This window comes from Colobus angolensis, unplaced genomic scaffold, assembly GCF_000951035.1.
Source record: "Colobus angolensis palliatus isolate OR3802 unplaced genomic scaffold, Cang.pa_1.0 Scaffold47, whole genome shotgun sequence".
Classification (NCBI taxonomy): domain Eukaryota; kingdom Metazoa; phylum Chordata; class Mammalia; order Primates; family Cercopithecidae; genus Colobus; species Colobus angolensis.
Window position 1 is genome coordinate 1,260,207 of NW_012118154.1, and position 21,343 is coordinate 1,281,549.

General features: G+C 43.7%; 2 protein-coding genes across 2 annotated transcripts in view; one reads left to right on the plus strand and one right to left on the minus strand.

The window, feature by feature from the left end:
• The window catches only part of RABEP1 (rabaptin, RAB GTPase binding effector protein 1), a 99,910-nt gene extending 94,224 nt beyond the window's left edge, over nt 1-5,686 (plus strand). Inside the window, exons 15-18 of the mRNA XM_011958624.1 lie at nt 163-218; nt 2,355-2,453; nt 3,373-3,489; nt 5,092-5,686. Of these exons, the coding sequence (XP_011814014.1) occupies nt 163-218; nt 2,355-2,453; nt 3,373-3,489; nt 5,092-5,193 (374 nt within the window). The 3' untranslated portion in view covers nt 5,194-5,686. The remainder of the gene's footprint in view (nt 1-162; nt 219-2,354; nt 2,454-3,372; nt 3,490-5,091) is intronic.
• Nucleotides 5,687-6,836: 1,150 nt separating this feature from the next.
• Nucleotides 6,837-21,343, minus strand: part of NUP88 (nucleoporin 88kDa) — a 35,669-nt gene continuing 21,162 nt past the window's right edge. Inside the window, exons 8-18 of the mRNA XM_011958406.1 lie at nt 19,811-19,909; nt 16,880-16,970; nt 13,607-13,708; nt 11,110-11,268; nt 10,082-10,207; nt 9,908-9,973; nt 9,689-9,769; nt 9,287-9,413; nt 9,020-9,138; nt 8,230-8,585; nt 6,837-7,904 (exon numbers count right to left, since the gene is read on the minus strand). Of these exons, the coding sequence (XP_011813796.1) occupies nt 8,522-8,585; nt 9,020-9,138; nt 9,287-9,413; nt 9,689-9,769; nt 9,908-9,973; nt 10,082-10,207; nt 11,110-11,268; nt 13,607-13,708; nt 16,880-16,970; nt 19,811-19,909 (1,034 nt within the window). The 3' untranslated portion in view covers nt 6,837-7,904; nt 8,230-8,521. The remainder of the gene's footprint in view (nt 7,905-8,229; nt 8,586-9,019; nt 9,139-9,286; nt 9,414-9,688; nt 9,770-9,907; nt 9,974-10,081; nt 10,208-11,109; nt 11,269-13,606; nt 13,709-16,879; nt 16,971-19,810; nt 19,910-21,343) is intronic.

The following is a 21,343-nucleotide window of genomic DNA, read 5'->3' on the forward strand; positions in this document are numbered from 1 at the left end:
GATGGTCTCGATCTCCTGACCTCGTGATCCACCCGTCTCGGCCTCCCAAAGTGCTGGGATTACAGGCTTGAGCCACCGCGCCCGGCTAAAATTTTAAAGAAAAAAAATTTCATGCAAAATAATAGATGAATGCTAATACGTCTCATTTTTTTTTCCTTCTAGCTTCCATTTCTAGCCTAAAAGCTGAATTAGAAAGAATAAAAGTAGAAAAAGGACAGGTAAGTCGTGAGTTTCAAATTAATTCTATCAGCAACCACTGGTTATTTATTGACTCTTACTATGGTAGACCCAACGAATGAAAAATAGTTAAGGCGTGGGCCCTGCCTGTCTTGTGGGAAGAAAACCATGGGGTAAGGGTGTGATGGTGACTTACTGAGAGTGCCCTGCGTGTCAGGCTGTGTTAAACTGGAGGAGGCAAGGCTAAGCTGTGACTGTGGCTTGGAGTTTCCAGTGTAGGGAGAAGATAGGCAAGGCATGGTCATAACGTGTTATATGCTTAGAGGTACAGTAGAAATATGTGTAAAAATGTTACAAACAAGAGATGATGTTTTCTAGCTGGCTTAGTCCTCTTAGACATCATCAGTACCTTTCATAGTAACCCCATTCAACTTCCTGACCTCACCGTTCCTTGATTTAGAGATTTTCACCTCCACCCTGCTCTCCCTTCCCACACACTGGGCTGCACTTTGCCCAACTGTGACATCTCACTGCAGCCTTAAGTTCCTTGACCACAATCTGCCATCCTTCCAGCTCTTCATCCTGCAGGCCTATCCATAGGAGCGCCTCATTCAGACCTCCACTTCTCTGAACTTCCCCTTTTATCCTGGTTTTAGTGGCTTCATGGCTTGCTTGCTTGCTTTCCCCTAGGTCGCATCTTACTGGCCTGCCTCTTCCCCTCATCTCCCACCACACCTGCCCCTACGGTCTTTCACTCCTTGTCCTGCTGCTGCCCTCCCCTGACCACTGCCCAACCCTGGACTAGTCCTGCTGTCCCTAGCTGCTGATGCCACCAGACGTGGTGACACTGCCTGCTCATGCTGCCAGATGGGCCTCCGGTGCTCCTCATGCAGGCTTCCATGTGTTGTAAGTTGCGTCTCCTCCATTCCTCACAGTGGCGGTTTCAGAGTCATCTCACCTCAGCCTCCTCACTCTCAGCAGATGCTGGCCTCACTCCTCAGGCATCAGGCAGGGCCACCTTCAGCTCCTGGGCTCCTCAATTACAGGTTCTCCTTTTATTCCCAGCCTTCTCTTTTTCTTCAGAGAAAATGAGGGCCTGCTTCTGAGCACAGTGTGTCACTGCATAGGTGCTTTGACTGAGTGTCTCCGGACTTCTCCAGATGTCCCCACGCCGCGCTGGGTCTTGAACTTCTGCCTCTTGGCTGGTCTTTTCCATTATGCATGAACAGGCTCAGGTGTCTCCCATTCAGAAGGAAACAGGCCAGTCTTTGGATGACACTCCTCTCTCAAGCTACCAATCTTTCTTGTTGCCTCTGTTGCCACAGTCTTGATCATGTCCACTGCCTGACTTCCCAGCCACCCCTCCAGCCGCTGCAGTCTGTCTCCTGCCTCCACTTTGCTTCTGAGGTTGCACGAGCAGAAATTACCAGTGCTTGAAATACATCTCATCCTTTCCCTTCCAGCTGCCACTCTCCGAGTTCAGACTTCACTCTCACCTGGCTTATTGTGATAGCCTAACTTACTTCCCTGCCTCCAAAATTTGTCCCTAATTCATCTCCATTTTGAAATCAAGGTGATATTTAAACATTATACTTGTTCGCGTCTCAGTCTAGTGGAGAGCCCTCCAGTGGTTTCCTTTATTTACAGGATCAAGTCCGTATCCTTAGCCCAGCCAGAGCTCTCCTGCCTCACACTGCCTCTCCGCCTCAGTGCCTGTGGCTCCCAATGTGCCGTGCTACAGGCCAGCCGAACATGCCACCGTTCCTGCATGTGTTTTTAATGCGTGCCGTCCATTCCCTCTTACTGGAGTCTCTCTCCGTCTTCTCCCCTTGTCACCCCTGTCTTTGCCCTGTAAAAATGTAGGAGTCAAATATCATCGCCCCTAGGAAGTCCTTTGTAACTTGTCTGGCAGAATTAAATGCTGCTTCCTTCATGCTTCACACGTCTGTTTCCCCTGGTTTCTCCATTTTGAGGCCTTAGAATATAGTAGGTGCCTAATAATGGTTAATGAAAGAATCGTTCAGAAAGAACACAGAGGGGTCCACAGAGCTGAAAGGGTGAGAGTATTCCCAGTGTAGCCTGAGTGTCCTGGTGCAATTCTCCGGGCTCTAGGCTCGTTTAGGTAGTGCACTGGGGCCCTGAGGGAGTTTGTGTCTCAGCCTTTTCTGTTTTCACAGTTGGAGTCCACATTAAGAGAGAAGTCTCAACAGCTTGAGAGTCTTCAGGAAATAAAGATCAGTTTGGAAGAGCAGCTAAAAAAAGAGACTGCTGCTAAGGTAGTATTTTCATTGGTCATTTAATTTTAAAAAGTAGGGCTAAGAAGGTAGGATCACATCTTGCACGTTAAGAAAAAATACTGGTGCTTTGAAGTGTCACCTTTTAAAAAGTTGGCAAGACTGACAGCTTGTGAAAAGAAAAAAATTAAACGAATTGATCTGTTCCAGCTGGGTTAAATCTTTTCTGCCAGGTCTGAAGGCCTGTGTCATGGGCTAGCTTCAGATAGTAGGTGGGCAATCAGGGCCATTGATCAAGCCTGGGCGCTGCCCAGTTAGAAGCAGCTTTGAAAATATCATTCCATCTGACTGATGTATCAAATCCTAAGAGAGATGGCATCAAACCGGCTTTGCCGCCTACATTTTGATTAGTTCTGTTAGAATAAACGTGCATGTTGTGGGGGTAGTGAGCTGAGGGGTCAGACCTTAAAGCACAGACAGTGTTGTTGAACTGCTTGCTTTTAGAAAGGCTCCCACACATCCTGCTGAAGTTTTCTGTGAGAGAGATTGGGGATAGCTGGGGCTGCCTGGGGTGTAGTTACTAAGTTTCCTGGTGGATGCTTGACTGTGGAGGTTGTCAGAGGAAATCCTGTATGCATCCCTGTCGCTGTGACAGATTCTCATCTCAGCAACTGTTTTGATGATGATTGTCACTGTCACCAGCTGCTGGGGGTGGGGGAGGGCAGCACTTTAATCCATTTCTTCCTCTGGCTTTTCATACCTAGTTCATCTTAGGACCTAGAGCAAGCAGTCCAGATGGCTTGCACACTTGCCCTATAGATAAGGAGATTGGTCGTGTATAGGAGTATGATGGATATCCACCCGCCTTTCTGCCCTAGTAGTTGGTAACTACAAGTTACTAGATTTCCTAACTAATTCGGCCCGTTGGCATTAATCTTCATTCAAAACTTGTATTTTTTAGGCTACCGTTGAACAACTAATGTTTGAAGAGAAGAACAAAGCTCAGAGATTACAGACAGAATTAGATGTCAGTGAGCAAGTCCAGAGAGATTTTGTAAAGCTTTCACAGACCCTTCAGGTGAGGCATTTGGGGAACCACATACACAGCACGAAGGCAGTTTTGGGGGACAGAACCTTGCCAATCCCTGACTTGACCACTGGCAGTAGCTAGAGGTTTAGAGACTGGCTGCTCCTACCTCCACCCCAAATGTCTGCCTCATCATTCAGGCCAGAAACCTGGTGTGTTCTTCACACTGGGCCCATTTTTCTTTTTCTCTGTACCTTGCCAGTTTTGCCTCCTTATGAGTAAAGTATCAACTCCTTAGCATACCATGTAAGACTCTTCCCAACCAGGCCTACCCCTGCATTTTGCTCATCTCTCTGCCTTGTTTTACATTCTCATGTTTCACTGCTTGTGGTTCCTCGCCCGCAGTGTGGTCTTCCGTCTGGTAAGCATCCTCCTCTCATCCCCTCCTGACTCCTTTCTTTCAAGGCTCAGCGTAGGTTTGTCCATTCCATGGAGCCCTTCTAGGTCCCTGAGCTGGGCCAAAGCGGCCCCTCCCTCTGCCATGCTCCCTTGGGCACTCCATGAATGCCTGTAATGACATAATGACATTTAGAATATTGTGCTAAAACTAAGTTTTTTTCCCCCAACGGAACTTCAGATTCTTGTTTTTTTTTTTGAGGAGTCTTGCTCTGTCACCCAGGCTGGAGTGCAGTGGTGTGATCTCGGCTCACTGCAGCCTCTGCCTCTCTGGTTCCAGTGATTCTCCTGCCTCAGCCTCCTGGGTAGCTGGGATTACAGGCACATGCTACCACACCCAGCTAATTTTTGTATTTTTAGCAGAGACGGGGTTTCACCATGTTGGTCAGGCTGGTCTCAAACTCCTGACCTCAGGTGATCCACCCATCTCAGCCTCCCAAAGTGCTGGGATTACAGACGTGAGCTGCCGCATCCAACCTGGAACTGTGGATTCTTCAGGGTCAGGAGTCAGGTCTCATTTGTCTCCATAATCCCAACACATTAGACTTTAAAATCCTAGTCTGGGCCAGGCACGGTGGCTCACGCCTGTCATCCCAGCACTTTGGGAGGCTGAGGTGGGTGGATCACCTGAGGTCAGGAGTTCGAGATCAGACTGACCAATATGGTGAAACCCCGTTTCTACTAAAAATACAAAAATTAGCCGGGTGTGGTAGCATGTGCCTGTAATCCCAGCTACTGGGGAGGCTGAGACAGGAGAATTGCTTGAACTCGGCAGGTGGAGGTTGCAGTGAGCCGAGATGGCACCACTGCAGTCCAGCCCGGGCGACAGACCAAGATGCTGTCTGGAGGAAAAGAAAGAAAAAAAAAATGGCCGGGTGTGGTGGCGGGTGCCTGTAGTCCCAGCTACTTGGGAGGCTGAGACACGAGAATCTCTTGAACCTAGGAGGTGGAGGTTGCACAGTGAGCCGAGATCACACCATTGCACTCTGGCCTGGGTGACAAGCAAAACTGTCTCAAAAAAAATCCAAGTCTGTTATGTAATAGCTTTGGGGAATTATTTTAAAATTTTTAATTGTTCTTTTGAAGTGACTGCTACTCTGGTGAGTTAATCTACTGCATCTCAGCTAAACCAGTCACAGTTCAGAAAATCTAGGCAGGAGCCACCTGTACTTACCTCACGTGACATTATTTCTCCAGGTGCAGTTAGAGCGGATCCGGCAAGCGGACTCCTTGGAGAGAATCCGGGCAATTCTGAATGATACTAAACTGACAGACATTAACCAGCTTCCTGAGACATGACACCCTGATGGCAGGATTCTAGCCTGCACTTTGGGTTTTTAACTCATCTTTAGAGCAACATTAATTATTATTTAACTCTTAACTGAAGAAAGAGAAGTCACAACAAAAGGAAGACTGGAGAAATGCTTACTTCTAGAGGGAGAAGACTGTGCGGCACAGGAAACAGCAAACGGGGTGATCTGCAGCCCAGAGACCTTCAAATGCGAACACTGGTAACTCCAGGCTTGATTCCAACAGGCGTGGGATCAGATTCGGTGATGGAAAAGGTGCTGTTTCCTTGCCTGCTTTCTCCAACATAGATTTTTGGAATACATTTCCCTACCCTAAAGCGACATCCCAGTAGTGTTTGGAATTTTCTGTTCATAGATATTGGAAGAGAGAATTTGCTTTATCTGTTGTGTAGAGCTCATCAGTAACAGTCTTCAGTTAGCAGACAGAAGTGTAGTATGCTGTATGAATATTTTATATTAAAATATGAAGGTTTGGAGCAGGCCATTGGCTACTGACTGTATTTCCCTCACTCAGTACATTTTTGTTTCCCTTTTACCATTTTATCTTGCTTTGGAGGACCTTAAATGCTACTGAAACTTACCTGAGAACCATAGGACTGTGGCAAACAAAACCAATTGAGGAAGTGAATTGATGAGGATCTGAAAACTTGGCTGGGGCTATATATACTGGGAGCTGAAGGTTAAAGGAAAAGCACAAGAAACTTGGGAAGCACTTTTTCTGCATACTTAGATGATCTTCATGGGCCCACAGGTACCAGGATAAAGCCGAACTGGTACCATCTACTCTTTTGAAGTGTTTTAGTCTAGTTATTGGATCAGTGAAAAACATTAATAAAACAAGCTTTGTCTGAGAACCTCTAGTATACATTTATAAATCTGCTTATTTTCCAACTTGGATCATTAGGCTTAAGTACTACTTGTTTCAAATGTGTCAAATACAAAAATGGTAACTAGGTTGACAGATACTTTGTATTTTTAAGTCCAGACCTGGAATGTAAGTGACAATGCTTATGGAAAGCCAGTTAGAATACTGATCAGTGTGGAAATCTGCCTTGCCATTTTACAAGCATTAGATTCCTTTCCTGTGTGAGAAGCCTCCATGAAACAAGTCTTTGCCATAACTTTATGAAGTGCTACAGAAAGCACAAAGGATTGATTCATGTTCACCAATACTTGCTGAGAGTACTCTCCCAGGAAGATCTACTGGATGGATCATCATCCAGGAGGTTCAAAAGTAAAATGGTTTTCAAATCATTTTTGAGATTGGTTGCATAACTGTAAGGTACCTGAAAGAGCCTTCTGGGAGTTCGTGAACTAGGTAGATTGTTTTGTTCACAGAAAGCCACCATCAACTTAAAGTGAATTGTCTTTGTTATAAATGAGGTCACTATGGACTTGCCCTAAAGATCTTTACTTCTGTACGTCTGTCTTCCATAGGACAAATGATAAGTACTACATACCTCATCTCTTGGGTTATTATTGTAGTCTGCATTCATGATTATGAATTTAAAAATAAATACTAATTATGGAAATAGTACTAAAGGCTTGCCGCGCATGAAACGTTATTTAAATTGGTTTGAAGTCCCTTTATAAAGAGTGCTATATGGTTTAGATAAAGGAAACATATAACTATTGAGTTACAGGGGATTTTAATTATAAAATGCAATCCATTTAAATTACGTAGGTTTAAGACTAGTCCCTTGGATAAGCCCCAAGCGAATTTGTCTTCAGATTATTAAAATTAGTGCTGCAAATCAGGGTGGGCAGTTCACAGCCTTTCTGAACTGACTGAACTAGAGCTTGCAGTGAAGTGTTCTGCTGAGACTGAGCACCTTACAGATAATTTTTCTCCAGAAGACAGTACTGGGTAATAAAATCATCACAATTAGGGAATGCTTAGTGGTCTCTACTGTGACAAATGCAAACTGCTGGAATTCACTTTATTGAGAAAAATACTGTAGAAAAACCCAAACTGAGACTCTAAGTTTTGTTTAACAATGTGCTTCTGGTATGCAACAAACTACTGTGTCACTGTCCAGGGAGGAAACAATTCTTTCCATTGGGTTTTCAGCGTAAATGGGAACTGATGTAGAAGGCAAAAGAAAAGATCAGTTGGGTTTCTTGAGTGTTCCTGTGCTTATGTTCAGTCTGTGCATACATGTTCTCATGCATGTCTAACCTGATTTACCTCTTACCTGTAACCTATCTTATCATGTAGCTTTTAATTGGCAGTCACTCAGCCATTTCTAAACAGGTATAGTACTACCTTTCAGAACTCACATCGCAAGTATAAAAAGATGACTTAAGGCAAAGTGAGGACAAAATCACATTCTGCATACTAACCTATTTCTTTTTTTCTCCCTTTAAGGTGCTAAACCTGCACCTCATGTCCACTCAGTAACAAGTGTTGGGAGGTAGAGCACAGCCTCACTCAGCTCTGAAAGGTAATACAGCCTGTGAGGAAGTGAGCCAGCAGTGGCCTTTGCAGTTGTGGATCTTGAGCTCTGCTCTCAGCAGATTTCAGGTGTAACCATTTGTTAACTGTACTGAAGGTGTGTCCTTAAAAAGAAAGTGTTCACATTAAAAAAGCTGCTGCCGAGTACACTGTGTGGCCTTTTCCTTTGAATCCTAGGTTCTATCCCTCTCAGAGCCATGTTTCTGGTGCTGCTCCTTTAAAACACAGCTCACAAGAATACCTTGCTCAGGGCCGGGCGCGGTGGCTCAAGCCTGTAATCCCAGCACTTTGGGAGGCCGAGACGGGCGGATCACAAGGTCAGGAGATCGAGACCATCCTGGCTAACATGGTGAAACCCCGTCTCTACTAAAAAATACAAAAAAACTAGCCGGGCGAGGCGGCGGGCACCTGTAGTCCCAGCTACTTGGGAGGCTGAGGCAAGAGAATGGCGTAAACCCGGAAGGCGGAGCTCGCAGTGAGCTGAGATCCGGCCACTGCACTCCAGCCTGGGCGACAGAGCGAGACTCCGTCTCAAAAAAAAAAAAAAAAAAAAAAAAAAAAAAAGAATACCTTGCTCAGATACACTCAATAGGGTTCAGGGAGGTTCTGGCAGTGTGCAGTGTGAAATAATCCTGACTCCTTGCTGAACACAACTGTAGGCTTGTGTTATAAAGCACAATCCAAATTTTAAATAAAAACATTTATTCAATAATTATAAAACAAAATATTTAAAAAGATGAACAACCACAGCAAAGGTCATCCAAAATGCCTCTTTATAAATCAGATAATGCTACCTGCTTTACAATATGGGTTTAAGCCTTCAGTGGTGTTTACTTCAGGTGTGAGTCAGCTCCTGGTGGTGTCAGAAGTTTACATGATTGCGGATATCATTGATTTGCTTCACCATTTCCCTTATGTGTTCACCCCTGTAAAATTGTAAAGTCACTTTTGGAAATATAATAAACCATTTATATGGATTCTTAAGAATTCAAACTGGTAATGCTGAAATATCTAAGAACTGCTTTGCTAAAATTAACAGCTGAAGGTTTCAGATGGATAGCAATAGTGTTCACTGTTCATTTAAGGTGACAAATGGTGCAAGTACTGGAAATATTTTTGAACATAATTACTGTAAAATACCTTTGGCCACACAACAAAATCATGTTACTAGAAGGTCATCACTTTCAATCCTCCCACCATACTCGTTTCTTAAGCCCCTATGTATCATGTGGCTCTCGGCCCAGTAATTACTTGACATGCAAATACCAAGATCCAGGTTTCTATTAAGACAGGCTGACTGTGGCATACTGTAAAGGAAAAACTCTCTCACAGTAATAGCTGACTGGAAGTATTTACTTACTCCTCCTTCAGGATGGACTGAATGCACTTCCGCTGGTAGGCACTGAGAGTAATGGTGGGTTTTTGAAGACTCAACACCTTCTCCATCTTTCGCTGTTGATAGTCCTTTTTCATAGTAACCTTAATATCAAAATAGATATTTTGGCAGTGGTTTGCCACACATTTTATCTATCTGAATCTGTTCTTTTTACATTTTTGTAAAATTTTCTGTAGAATAAGTGCTTTTAAGAAAAATTACCAAATTTAGCTAGTTTGGATCTATTCCTACCTGTTTGATGGCATTGCCCAAATGTCGAAGTTGATCAGGTATGAGCTGTAATTCTTTCTTCATGTCTCGCTCACTATCAGAGAGAACTGGGAGCTCAGAGTGAAAACTGTGAAGTACTTTTTTCATCCTTTAGAAGAGGCAAGCAAACATGTCAAGTTAAGGTCTCTGCTAATTAGGAGAAACATAATCACAAGCTCATAATTCATGGATCTGGTGTCTCTGAAGTAGGCCCCATAAGAAGGGTTAGGGGAGAGCCTCATGTTTTCCCCAACATATTCTTCAGAGGAGAGGTAGGGGGATCAGTTCAACTGTGTAGGTATGTAAGCACCTGCCAATGCCCATTTTCTTAAATATCACTGTTAGTACCCGAGTAGGTAACTAAATGTTATACAGCCCACTGACCTGTTCATGATATCCTCTTGTTTTTCTTTAGCTTCCTCGTATTTGTCAGCTAAACGCTCAGCCATTTCCCGCAGACTTTTCCTAATGATATAAGAAACAAGAGACTCTTGGGGTCCACACCTTGATGCTGAAACCAACTAATGTGGCTCAGCATCTTAGGGTAAGAATATGGTTCCAGCCCTACTGACCTATTATTTTCTTCTTCTTTTTGACACTTACCTCTCCTCTCGACAATAATTGAGATCTTCTAGTTGTTTCTTTTTTTGGTCACATAATAATTTGACCCTTCAAGAACAAAAAGGAATAGAGTTTACTCAGAAGCCAGGTCTAGGCTACGACACAGCATCAGCTACCAGCCAGGGATCGATGGTTTGTGAGCACAGGACATCATACCTCCGCTGAATCTCCTCCTTGGCCAAGTCCTGTTTGAGAATGTACTGCTCTCTGAACACCTGGGTGGCTCTGCTGAGGAGCTGAAGGCATTCTTCAGGAGGAGGGGCTAGGTCCTTTTCAGAAGCTCTTAAAAACAAAGTTTCTACCTTTATTTTCCTTAGCTGAGTAAAACAACTGAAAATAGACTCAAGTCACAGGTGCTTTGTAAACTTTTTATATTTTTAATTTATTTTTCTGAGATGGAGTCTCGCTCTGTCACCCAGGCTGGAGTGCAGTGGTGCTATCTCGGCTCACTGCAACCTCTGCCTCCTAGGTTCAAGCGATTCTCCTGCCTCAGCCTCCCGAGTAGCTGGGATTACAGGTGCCCACCACCCCGCCTGGCTAATTATTGCATTTTTAGTAGAGATGGGGTTTCACCGTGTTGGCCAGGCTGGTCTTCAACTCCTGACCTCAGGTGATCTGCCTGCCTCGGCCTTCCAAAGTGCTGGGATTATAGCTGTGTGAGCCACCGTGCCCGGCCTAACTTCTTTTGAGACAAAGTCTTGCTCTGTCGCCCAGGCTGGAGTGCAGTGGTGTGATCTCGGCTCACTGCAACCTCTGTCTCCCAGGTTCAAGTTATTCTCCTGCCTCAGCCTCCCAAGTAGCTGGGACTACAGGCGCATGCCACCACACCCAGCTAATTTTTTTTTTGTATTTTTAGTAGAGACGGGGTTTTGCTGTGTTAGCCAGGATGGTCTCGATCTCCTAACCTCGTGATCCTCCCCTCGGCCTCCCAAAGTGCTGGGATTACAGGCGTGAGCCACCGTGCCTGGCCCAGCCTAACTTCTTTTTAAACACTTCCTGTTTATCATTCTCAGGTGCCACTTCCCCCCTGTTCCCCATTCACTAGCTGATTAAATATATCCAGTTTCTTCCAAATCCATCACAGTAAAAAGTGTATGAAACAGATGAGGACAGAAAGGATGCACAGTAATTATGAAGACAGAAGAGAACCCATTCATAAAACCACTGTGCCCAAGGTTGCATACTTCAAAAACGCTGGATTGGCAATACTACGTTGCAAAATGCTTCTAATATGCTTTTCAAAGGAATCTGGGGTTTCAGCCAGAACACGGAGGGGAGACTCTGCCACTTCAACATCTTCTCGAGTACAAAGCAGGGGAGGAGACGCTGGATGGACTGTACTTCTGCAAAATAGATAAGTAAATTGAATTCTACCATGGAGTGATTTACTATATTACAGGAAAGCAGAAACCACATTAATCCAGAACTTTCAGAATACAAAATAAGGTGTTACTTTTGTAAAAGTGCAAGAATGCATGTTTGCCACCTTGAAAATGCATGTTTGGGAAGCTACACCCTTATTCTTCCAATGCCCCTAATTTGTCAAAGCATTTCTGACTGCCATTTCTGGTTCTTTTCTAAAAGATTAAGGCAGCACAAACACCTAGCATGCATTCTTGGCAAAGGACTTGAGAGCCAGTTTATAAGCCAGAGCCACAAACATAAATTACTAATTTGTTAGGTTTAGAGTTGATCAAAACCAGTATTAAGCCAGAAAACTGCTGTATATACCATATTGGTTCTATATAATTTGATTTCTAAAAACGATTCACTCAAGTGCAAATACTCAAACTTCAGAAAGAGCTTAAAAGATCTCACAAACTTTAGCAGCATGGCAAGTGACTTACTCTGAAGGCAACAATTCTAATGTGAATGTTTGGTTGGACATGGTGGCTCACGCCTGTAATCCCAGCATTTTGGGAGCTGAGGCAGGTGGACCACTTGAGGTCAGGCATTCGAGACCAGCCTGGCCAACGTGGTAAAACCCTGTCTCTACTAAAAATATAAAAATTAGCTGGGCGTGGTGGCACACATCTGTAATCTCAGCTACTTAGGTGGCTGAAGCGTGAGAATCGCTTGAACCCAGGAGGCGGAGGTTGCAGTGAGCTGAGAACACATCACTGCATTCTAGCCTGGGCAACAGAGTAAGACACTATCTCAAAAAAAAAAAAGAAAAAAAAGTGAAAGTTCATCAAATAGCATTACTTTATAGACAACTTGTATTTCAGGGAGCTAGCAGAAATATGATCTGAAAGTATCCAGATAATTGGCTGGGCACAGTGGCTCACACCTGTAATTCCAGCGCTTCGGGAGGCCGAGGTGGGTGGATCACCCGAGGTCAGGAGTTCAAGACCAGCCTGGCCAACACGGCGAACCCTCATCTCTACTAAAAATATAAAAATTAGCTGGGCGTGGTGTGCCCCTGTAATCCCAGCTACTAGGGAGGCTGAGGCAGAATCGGTTGAACCTGGGAGGCACAGGTTGCAGGGAGCTGAGATCATGCCACTGTACTCCAGCTTGGGCAACAGAGCAAGAGTCCATCTCAAAAAAAAAAAAAAGTATCCAGACAATTAATGTTTATTTTTCCTCTTTGGGATTTATATTTATTCTGAAGTAAGCCAGTGTGACTAGGTTTTATTTTACTGAATGTACTGTGGGTGTTTAGGGGTGGGGGTGGTGTCTAGTGTTTGAAGCTCCAGTGACTTTTGTTTTTGGTACTCATGTTCCTGCATTTACATAACTCAGAATGATCTTCCAAGGCTGTTGGAAAAGGAAGACAGTGATTATAGCTTAATTGTCTGACTTCCTTAAAGGAGAAGACTAAGACTTAGTTCAGCTTTTTTTTTTTTTAAAGACAGAGGGTCTTGCTCTCACCCAGGCTGGAGTGCAGTGGCATGATCATGGTTCACTGCAGCCTAAAACTCCTGGGCTTAAGCAGTCCTCTCACTTGAGTAGCTAGGACTACAGGTGTGCACCACCATGCCTGGCTAATTTTTTTGTTTTTTGTAGAGATGGGGGGTCTCACTATTTTGCCCAGGTTGGTCTCGAACTCAGGGCCTCCCAAAGCATTGGGATTACAGGTGTGAACCACAACTGCACCCAGCCTGAGTTCAGCTTTATTCCAGTTTACATATTCTACAATGTCCCTCAGGCTGGCACAGACGGAGAAATTAAAGAGTATGAGTATGGACTTCAGAGTCAATGAGATCTGCATCTGTATCCCAGCTCTATTTTGTTACCTGTGATTTCAGCATTTACTAACCTCTTGATCCCTGTTTCCACTCTTATAAAATGGAAATGCCAGTACTGTCTTTACAGGGCTGCCCTGATGATTCCAGGAGGCAGTACAGGCACATGGCTTACTTCTGAGCTTGACGCATGGTCACAGCTTGAGAATTATTACTCATATTGATAATGGAATTTGGTATTCAATTTTAGTGTTTTTTCCCCACACTCTGAAGAAAAGCTCCTGACTCTCAGCTAGGTGCAGGGGATGCCAGAAACCATGCCTAAAATGCACCTTACAGAGATGGCAGGAACAGAAATATCCATCCTTCCAACCCTCAAGTCAGAAGCCAAAGCATAAACCACACTTTTGTATAGCTTCAAGTTGGTTACTGAGTGCATTTTCACAACTGCAGAATTAGTGAGAGCTGTGCGGAGAATAGAAAATGGACGTACAGCAAAGGCCTGACAAGGCATTCATAGGTACTGGTGACACAGAGCATCGTGGGGCCCAGAATGTCAGGGACAATCCAAAATCCTCGAATTGGAGCCGGATGCCTGGAAAAACACAGTCATAGTTAAATTACAAAGCAGCAAATGCAATGGAACCAAGAGCAAAGACATGACAGGTCATGGCCTTCTCAGGCCTGGGCTGACAGTTGCCTGGGACATCCTGTCAGTACCATAACCTCAAAAGTGGTGGCCTGGAAACCTTTCATACAGCCCTACACTAAAGTCTAGAGCCCATGTCACTAAGTCACTCAGGAATCTCTAACTGTAGAGTGGTGCTGACTGTAATCTCAAAAGTTACACGTTACACTGAAGATCTGTGTGTCTCTCCAACTTGCACATAAGCCCCAGCTATCTAGCCCGCTTCTAACAAATTAAGTGCTTAGAAACGGTTGAATGAACAGAGCTGCCGAGTCTGTCTCAATGAGGCCCGACGTCAATGTCACAGGAAATCATTTAGCATGCACAGCCTGCATGCCTCTCTCAATCTTCCTTCCCACTTCAGTGAAGACACTGGAAACTGAGACCTCAGATGGGAACTGTCAATCTGCCAACATGCTCTCCTAGCGGCTCCCACGCCCATCCCACCTGCACGCCTACAACACGCAACTGCCCCTGAATGCGGATGCCGCCTCCTCTCACACCTTCTGAAAATTGTAGCATTAACTGTGTCGTTTCAGAATCTCCCTATTATCTACCTCCCCTCAGCCTGCACTCATGTCTCTTCCATTTCAAATACTCCCATTTCAATATAATGTCCAGTTCCCCTTATTCTTTCTCTCCATCCCTTTAGAACCAGCAGTCCACACACTAGTTCCCCTTCCACAGCTCCCATTTACTTTTTTGGTATCTAGAAGGTTGTAAACTTTTACTTTTTATTATCAGTGTGAAATCTACACATTACTGGGCTATATACTATGTAACCAGCATCCAGGTCAAGAATCAGGACACTGCAGGAGGCTTCAGGGTTCCCATGCGACCTTCCCTGGTCATAGCCTTTCACTCCCCAGAGAAGTAGCTACTACTCTTGACATTCATAATACCGTGTCTTTGCTTTGCTTTACAGTTTTCCTATGTATTCATTCCTAGGCAGGACTGTTAATTTTACATGTTTCTGAAATTGATATAAATGGGATTTTGGGGTTTTTTGGAGACAGGGTCTCTGTTGCCCAGGCTGGAGTGCAGTGGTGCGATCACAACTCACTGCAGCCTTGACCTCATGGGCTCAAACAATCCTTCCACTTCAGCCTCCTGAGTAGCTGGGACCACAGGTACATGCTACCACACTGGCTAATTTTTGTTTGTTTGTTTGAGATGTAGTCTCACTCTGTTGCCCAGGTTGGAGTGCAGTGGTGCGATCTTGGCTCACTGCAACCTCCACCTCCCAGGTTCAAGTGATTTTCCTGCCTCAGCCTCCTGAGTAGCTGGGATTACAGGTGCCCGTCACTACACCTAGCTAATCTGTTTGTATTTTTAGTAGAGACGGGGTTTCAACATGTTGGCCAGGCTGGTCTCAAACTCCTGACCTAGTGATTTGCCTGCCTCAGCCTCCCAAAGTGCTGGGATTACAGGCTTGAGCCACCGCGCCTGGCCTCACCTGGCTAATTTTAAAATTTTTTTGTAAAGAAAGGGTCTCAGTATGTTGCCCAGGCTGGTCTCAAACTCCTGGCCTCAAGTGATCCTGTCTCACCCCACCAAAGTGCTGGGATTATAGGTGTAAGCTACCACACCCAGCCTACATGGGATTTTATTATTTTCCCTGTTCACTTTTTCTTTTTTTTTTTTGAGATGGAGTCTCAGTCTGTCACCCAGACTGGAATGCAGTGGTGTGATCTCGGCTCACTGCAACCTCTGCTGCCCGAGTTCAAGCAATTCTCCTGCCTCAGCCTCCAGAGTAGCTGGGATTGCAGGCACCTGCTACCGTGCCCAGCTAATGTGTGTAGTTTTTAGTAGAGACGGGGTTTCACCATCTTGGCCAGGCTGGTCTTGAACTCCTGACCTTGTGATCCACCTGCTTCGGCCTCCCAAAGTGCTGGGATTATAGGCATAAGCCACCGTACCCGGCCTCACTGTTCACTTTTCAAGCTGGTACAGTTTGCTATCCTTCTCGTGCCCCACCAAGTGTTTTCCCTGTGGTCCTCTGTATTGCCAAACCTAGACTATGTCTATTTCTTAGTAGATGCTATTTGTCTCATGTTTGTGTATACTCGATGTCTGAATGCTTAGGAGACATCCAGTAACTGATGAACAGAATAAAGGGAGGTATCTAGAATACCTTCCAGGTTTCTACTGGGGATAACTGGGCTAATATGGCACCCTTCAGAAAAATGGGACGTAGGAGAGAGACTTTTGGGAAGACAGAAGATGAGTTAAGGGGACATCTGGAGTTTTATGTTCCTATAGGATATCTGAGTGGAGGAGCCCAGCAGGCAGCTGGATATGTGAATCTGGAGTTCAGAGTGGTCTGGGCTGGGGTGATATGGATGTGGAAACTGTCAGCACTGAGGCCATGATTATGGCAAAAGTTACTCAGGAAAGGACCTAGAAAGAATAGAGAAGACCCAAGGAGAGAGTTGTGAGCATCACTTGTAAGCAGTAAGTAGAGACAGAGGAACCAGCCTAAGAAGGAAACTTGAGAAAAGGGCTGCTGAAGGGACTGAAGGAGAACCTGGAAGAACAGACGTCAAGGATGCCAAGAAGAGTGTGTTTCAAAGAGGAGACACAGGCAACCACATCAAATAAACACAGCAATGCAGTGAAGGGCAGACAGTCTCTGCTCTCATGAAACATATACGTTCCAGTAGTGGAGACAGGCATTAAAAAAATGCAAATATAAATAGTATAATATGTGCTACAAGGGATAAGAGAATAGGAGAGCCCTAAGTTAGACTGGGCAGTCAAGGGTGTTCTCTTTGAAGAAGTGACATTAAGATGAGAAAGAAGGGTAAGAGTTAGCCCAGACAAGACGGCAAGCTGGGGCTGGGGCTGGGGCTGGGGCTGGGGAAGGACCTTCCAGTCAGGAAACAGTATGTGGAGTGGCCCTGGAGCAGGAGAAAGCTTCTGATGAGCAGGACACTCTTAGGGGAGAAGTATCATGTCTGCAACTTTCAAATGATTCAGCAGTGAATACTGCGGACGTGAGTGTAATGGATACGCACATATCTGAACTGCTGAAATGAACAATTGTTTTCTGATATACAAGGAAGGGAGAGTCCTTACCTGCAGGGCAATGGCTTCGTACAAAGGATGTGTTCAACAAAGCATTTCTGTTCTGTAGAGAGTTCCTGTAAACTATCCTTATCTTCTTCATCTACCACAGAAGACATTATATAGATGAAATGATGCTTACACAAGTCTCAAATTAAAACGCTCATGATATTGGGTTAAATGCAATTAAGTTCTTGTCTGGAAACACTGCTTCTCAAATACTATGCTTTTCTGACACAGGCATGTGCTTTCCCAGGGGGTCTAGATTTCCTCCCCAAGAAGCAAAGTAGGATTTTCCTTGGTAATGTCTCTAAATGCAAAAATGTTTCACTAAGAAGAGTGAGGTCATTCTCTTCCAGGCTGTTCCTTACCCACACTGATTTTATTTCCATACAGGTTGTGTACCCTTTATCCAAAATGCTTGGGATCAGAAGTGTTTCAGATCTTGTATTTTTTTTTTTAATTTTGGAATATGTGCATTATACTTAGTAGTTGAACATCTTATCTAAAAATCTAAAATCCTAAATGCTCCAATGAGCATTTCTGTTGAGTGTCATGACAGCACTCAAATACTTTTGTAGCTTACTCAGGTTCAAGAATGGAAAAAAGAAGAGTTTTGGATTTCAAATTTTCAGAGTAGGATTACTCAATCTGTAACAGGTTTTTTTTTTTTTTTTTTTTTTTTTCTTTTTTTTTAATGGAATCTCCCTCTGTTGCCTAGGCTGGAGTGCAGTGGCCCAGTCTCTGCTCAATGCAACCTCTGCCTTCTGGGTTCAAGTGATTCTCTTGCCTCAGCCTCCTGAGTAGCTGCGACTACAGGTGGATGCCACCACACCCGGGTTTAAGTAGTAGACAGGGTTTCACTATGTTGGCCAGACTGGTCTCGAACTCTTGAACTCAGATGATCTACCTGCCTCAGCCTCCCAAAGTGCTGGGATTACAGGTGTAAGCCACCACGCCTGGTCTGTAACAGCTTTTTGAAATGTAATTCACAGTACCATACAAGTCATCCATTTAAAGTATACCCATTAAAGTATACAATTCAGTAAGTTTCTACTGTAAGAACTGTATGCCTGGCTGGGTGCAGTGGCTCACGCCTGTAATCCCCAGCACTTTGAGAGGCCGAGGTGAGTGGATCACCTGAGGTCAGGAGTTTAAGACCAGCCTGGCCAACATGGCGAGACACTGTCTCTACCAAAAACACAAAAAATTAGCTGGACGTGGTGGCGGGCACCTATAGTCCCCGCCACTCGGGAGGCTGAGGCAGGAAAATCGCTTGAACCCAGGAAGCGGAGGATACGGTGAGCCGAGATCACGCTTTTGCACCATACCCTGGGCAAAAAGAGTGAAACTCCTTCTCAAAAGAAAAAACAAAAAAACAAACAAACAAAAAAATTGTATGCCTATCATAACAATTTAGAATATTTTCATTTTCCCAAAAGAAATCCACATAACCATTAGCAATCACTCCTCAGTTTCTACCAAACTTTCCAGACCTAGCCAACTAATCTACTTTCTGTCTCTGTAGATTTGTCTATTCTGGACATCTCATATAAACAGCCATACAGTTGTTTGTGACTGGCTTCTTTCACTTAGCATCTGTTCACAGTTCATCCATATTGTAGCATGTATCAGTACTTCATTCCTTTTTATTGTTGAATAATATTCTGTTGTATAGACATACCACATTTTATCTATCCATTCATCAGCTTATGGACACTTGGGTATGTGGCTTTTGGGCTATGATGAATAATGCTGCTATGAACACTCATGTACCAGTATTTGTGTGGATACAGGTCTTCATTTCTCTTGGAAATATACTCAGGACTGGAACTATCAGGTATGTGGTAAATCAGTCATCATTTGAGGAACTGCCAGATTGTTATCCAAAGTGACTGTACCATTTTACATTTCTATAAGCACTGTATAAAGGTCCCCATTTTTTTCTACATCCTCAACATGTGTTAATGTCCATCTTTTTCATTTTAGCTGTACCAGTGGATATGACGCGACACCACATTGTGGTTTTGTGGTATCTTATTTCCATAACGACTAATGATGTTGTATATCTTCTTATAGATATGCTATTTGCCCAACTGTATTCAATGCTAAGGGTTCTTTATATTGTTCTCCATAAGAGTCCATTATGACACAAATATTTTCTCCCATTTTGTGGGCTGTTTTCCCTTTTGTAATAGTATCCTTGAAGGAAAAAAAGTTTTAAATTTTGATGGCCAGGGGCGGTGGATCACACCTGTAACCCTAGCACTTTGGGAGGCTGAGGCAGGTGGATCATTTGAGCTCATGAGTTTGAGACCAGCCTGGGCAACACAGTGAAACCCCATCTCTACAAAAGACACAAAAATTAGCCAGGCATGGTGGCTTACTCTTATAGTCCCAGATACTTTGGGGGCTGAGGCAGGAGCACTGCTTGAGCCCAGGAGTTCGAGACTGCAGCAACCTATGACTGCACCACTGCACTCCCACCTAGACACCATGTTAGCCAGGATGGTCTCGATCTCCTGACCTCGTGATCCGCCCACCTTGGCCTCCCAAAGTGCTGGGATTACAGGCGTGAGCCACCGCGTCCGGTCTTTTTTTCTTTTTAAAGCAAATTCTTCCAGACCTTGATTGAGTCAGTTTTGGTATTTTTTTCTTGAAATTTGTCCATTCCATCTAGATTATATAATGGCATACATTTTGTTCATAATATTCCCTTATAATCTTTTATTTCTGTAAGGTCAATAGTAATACCCCTGCTTTTATTCCTGATTATAGTTCGTCTAGCTTAAGGCTTGTCAAATGTCGTTCATCTTTTCAAAGAACCTTTCGGTTTCACTGATTTTCTCTACCATTTTTCTATTCCAAACTACTTTTCTGAAATCTATTAAATCTATTTTTCCTCTGAAATCTATTAAAAGTGCAGAGAGTTAGTAAACTCACCTGATCCAAGAAATTTGTGAAGTTTATGAATCCATGTTAGCCCAACACTATGTACACCAGCTTCATGAGTACAGTGATATCTTGAAGGACACTTGGGATCTGCAAATGGAATGATTAATGATACAAAAGTAGCCACTGGATAACTAAAAAAATTTACCTCAAATTTGTTGGCTACCCACAGTAGCCTACAAACACATTTGTTGATGGAAGGTTTTATAAAAGGCTTTCCTATTGTTAGGGGTTTTGAAATTTTAAAATTTGAATTCAAATTTTGAATATATTTAAGTACAGATATACCTCAGAGATACTGTGGGTTTGGTTCCAGACCATTGCAATAAAGTGAATATAGAAATAAAGTGAGTCACACAAATTATCTGGTCTCCCAGTATGTATGAAAGTTGTGTTTACACTATACAGAAAGTTATGTTTATACTAGTAGGTACGCAACAGCGTTACATCCAAAAATATGTACACACCTTAACCATTTTTTATTGCTAAAAAATGCTGACGCAGAGACAAAATGAGCATATGCTGTGTGAAAATGGTGCTGACAGCCTTGCTTGATGCAGGGCTGCTGCAGCTTTGTTTAAAAAAAAAAAAAAGAAGCACTATCTGTGAACCACAATAAAATGAGGAGGTATGCCTGTATTCTGAAAAGTATAAAAAATGGCTGGGCATAGTGGCTCATGTCTGTAATCCCAGCACTTTGGGAGGCTGAGGTGGGTGGATCATGAAGTCAGGAGTTCGAGACCAGCCTGACCAACATGGTGAAAACCCGTCTCTACTAAAAATACAAAAATTAGCCGGGTGTGGTGGCAGCCGCCTATAATTCCAGCTACTCAGGAGGCTGAGGCAGGAGAATTGCTTGAACCCGGGAGGCGGAAGTTGCAGTGAGTGAACCGAGATTGCACCACTGCAATCCAGCCTGGGCGACAGAGTAAAACTCCATCTCAAAAAAAAAAAAAAAAGAAAAAAAGATAAAAAAACGCAATCTGAATGTTATTTTCTAAATATGAACACAAGAGGTTCACCAAAACATAAATACTTGCTGTTAAGTAACTTGTTTGTGCTTTTCTCTGTGCATTTATTTAGTTCTTCAAAAGAATGGTGGTTAAAATGGTAGCTCTGTAGAAAACCTATGCTTGCATACATCGACTTAAATAAAATTGTTGAAGCAAATGCACTCCTATAGCATAGGTATCACAAAAGACTTTAACACAACGGCTCAGGGAACAGTTCTATCAGTGTAGTAAGGTGTGAAATGAGAAGTGAAGTTTCGTATGTCTTCATAATGTTGACTGACAGATAGTTTTAAAGGTTATTTTCAGTTTGGGATGCTCTTTTTGTTTGACAATCATTTATAACTAAGAAGTATGAGTAGTTGTTATACAATTTTAATTAACTGGTTTTGAAACAAAAATTTCTGTACCTCCTTTGAGCCCCAGTATCAGTAAGACAATCCTGAGACTAAAAGATAAGCTATTGAGGCCGGGCGCGGTGGCTCAAGCCTGTAATCCCAGCACTTTGGGAGGC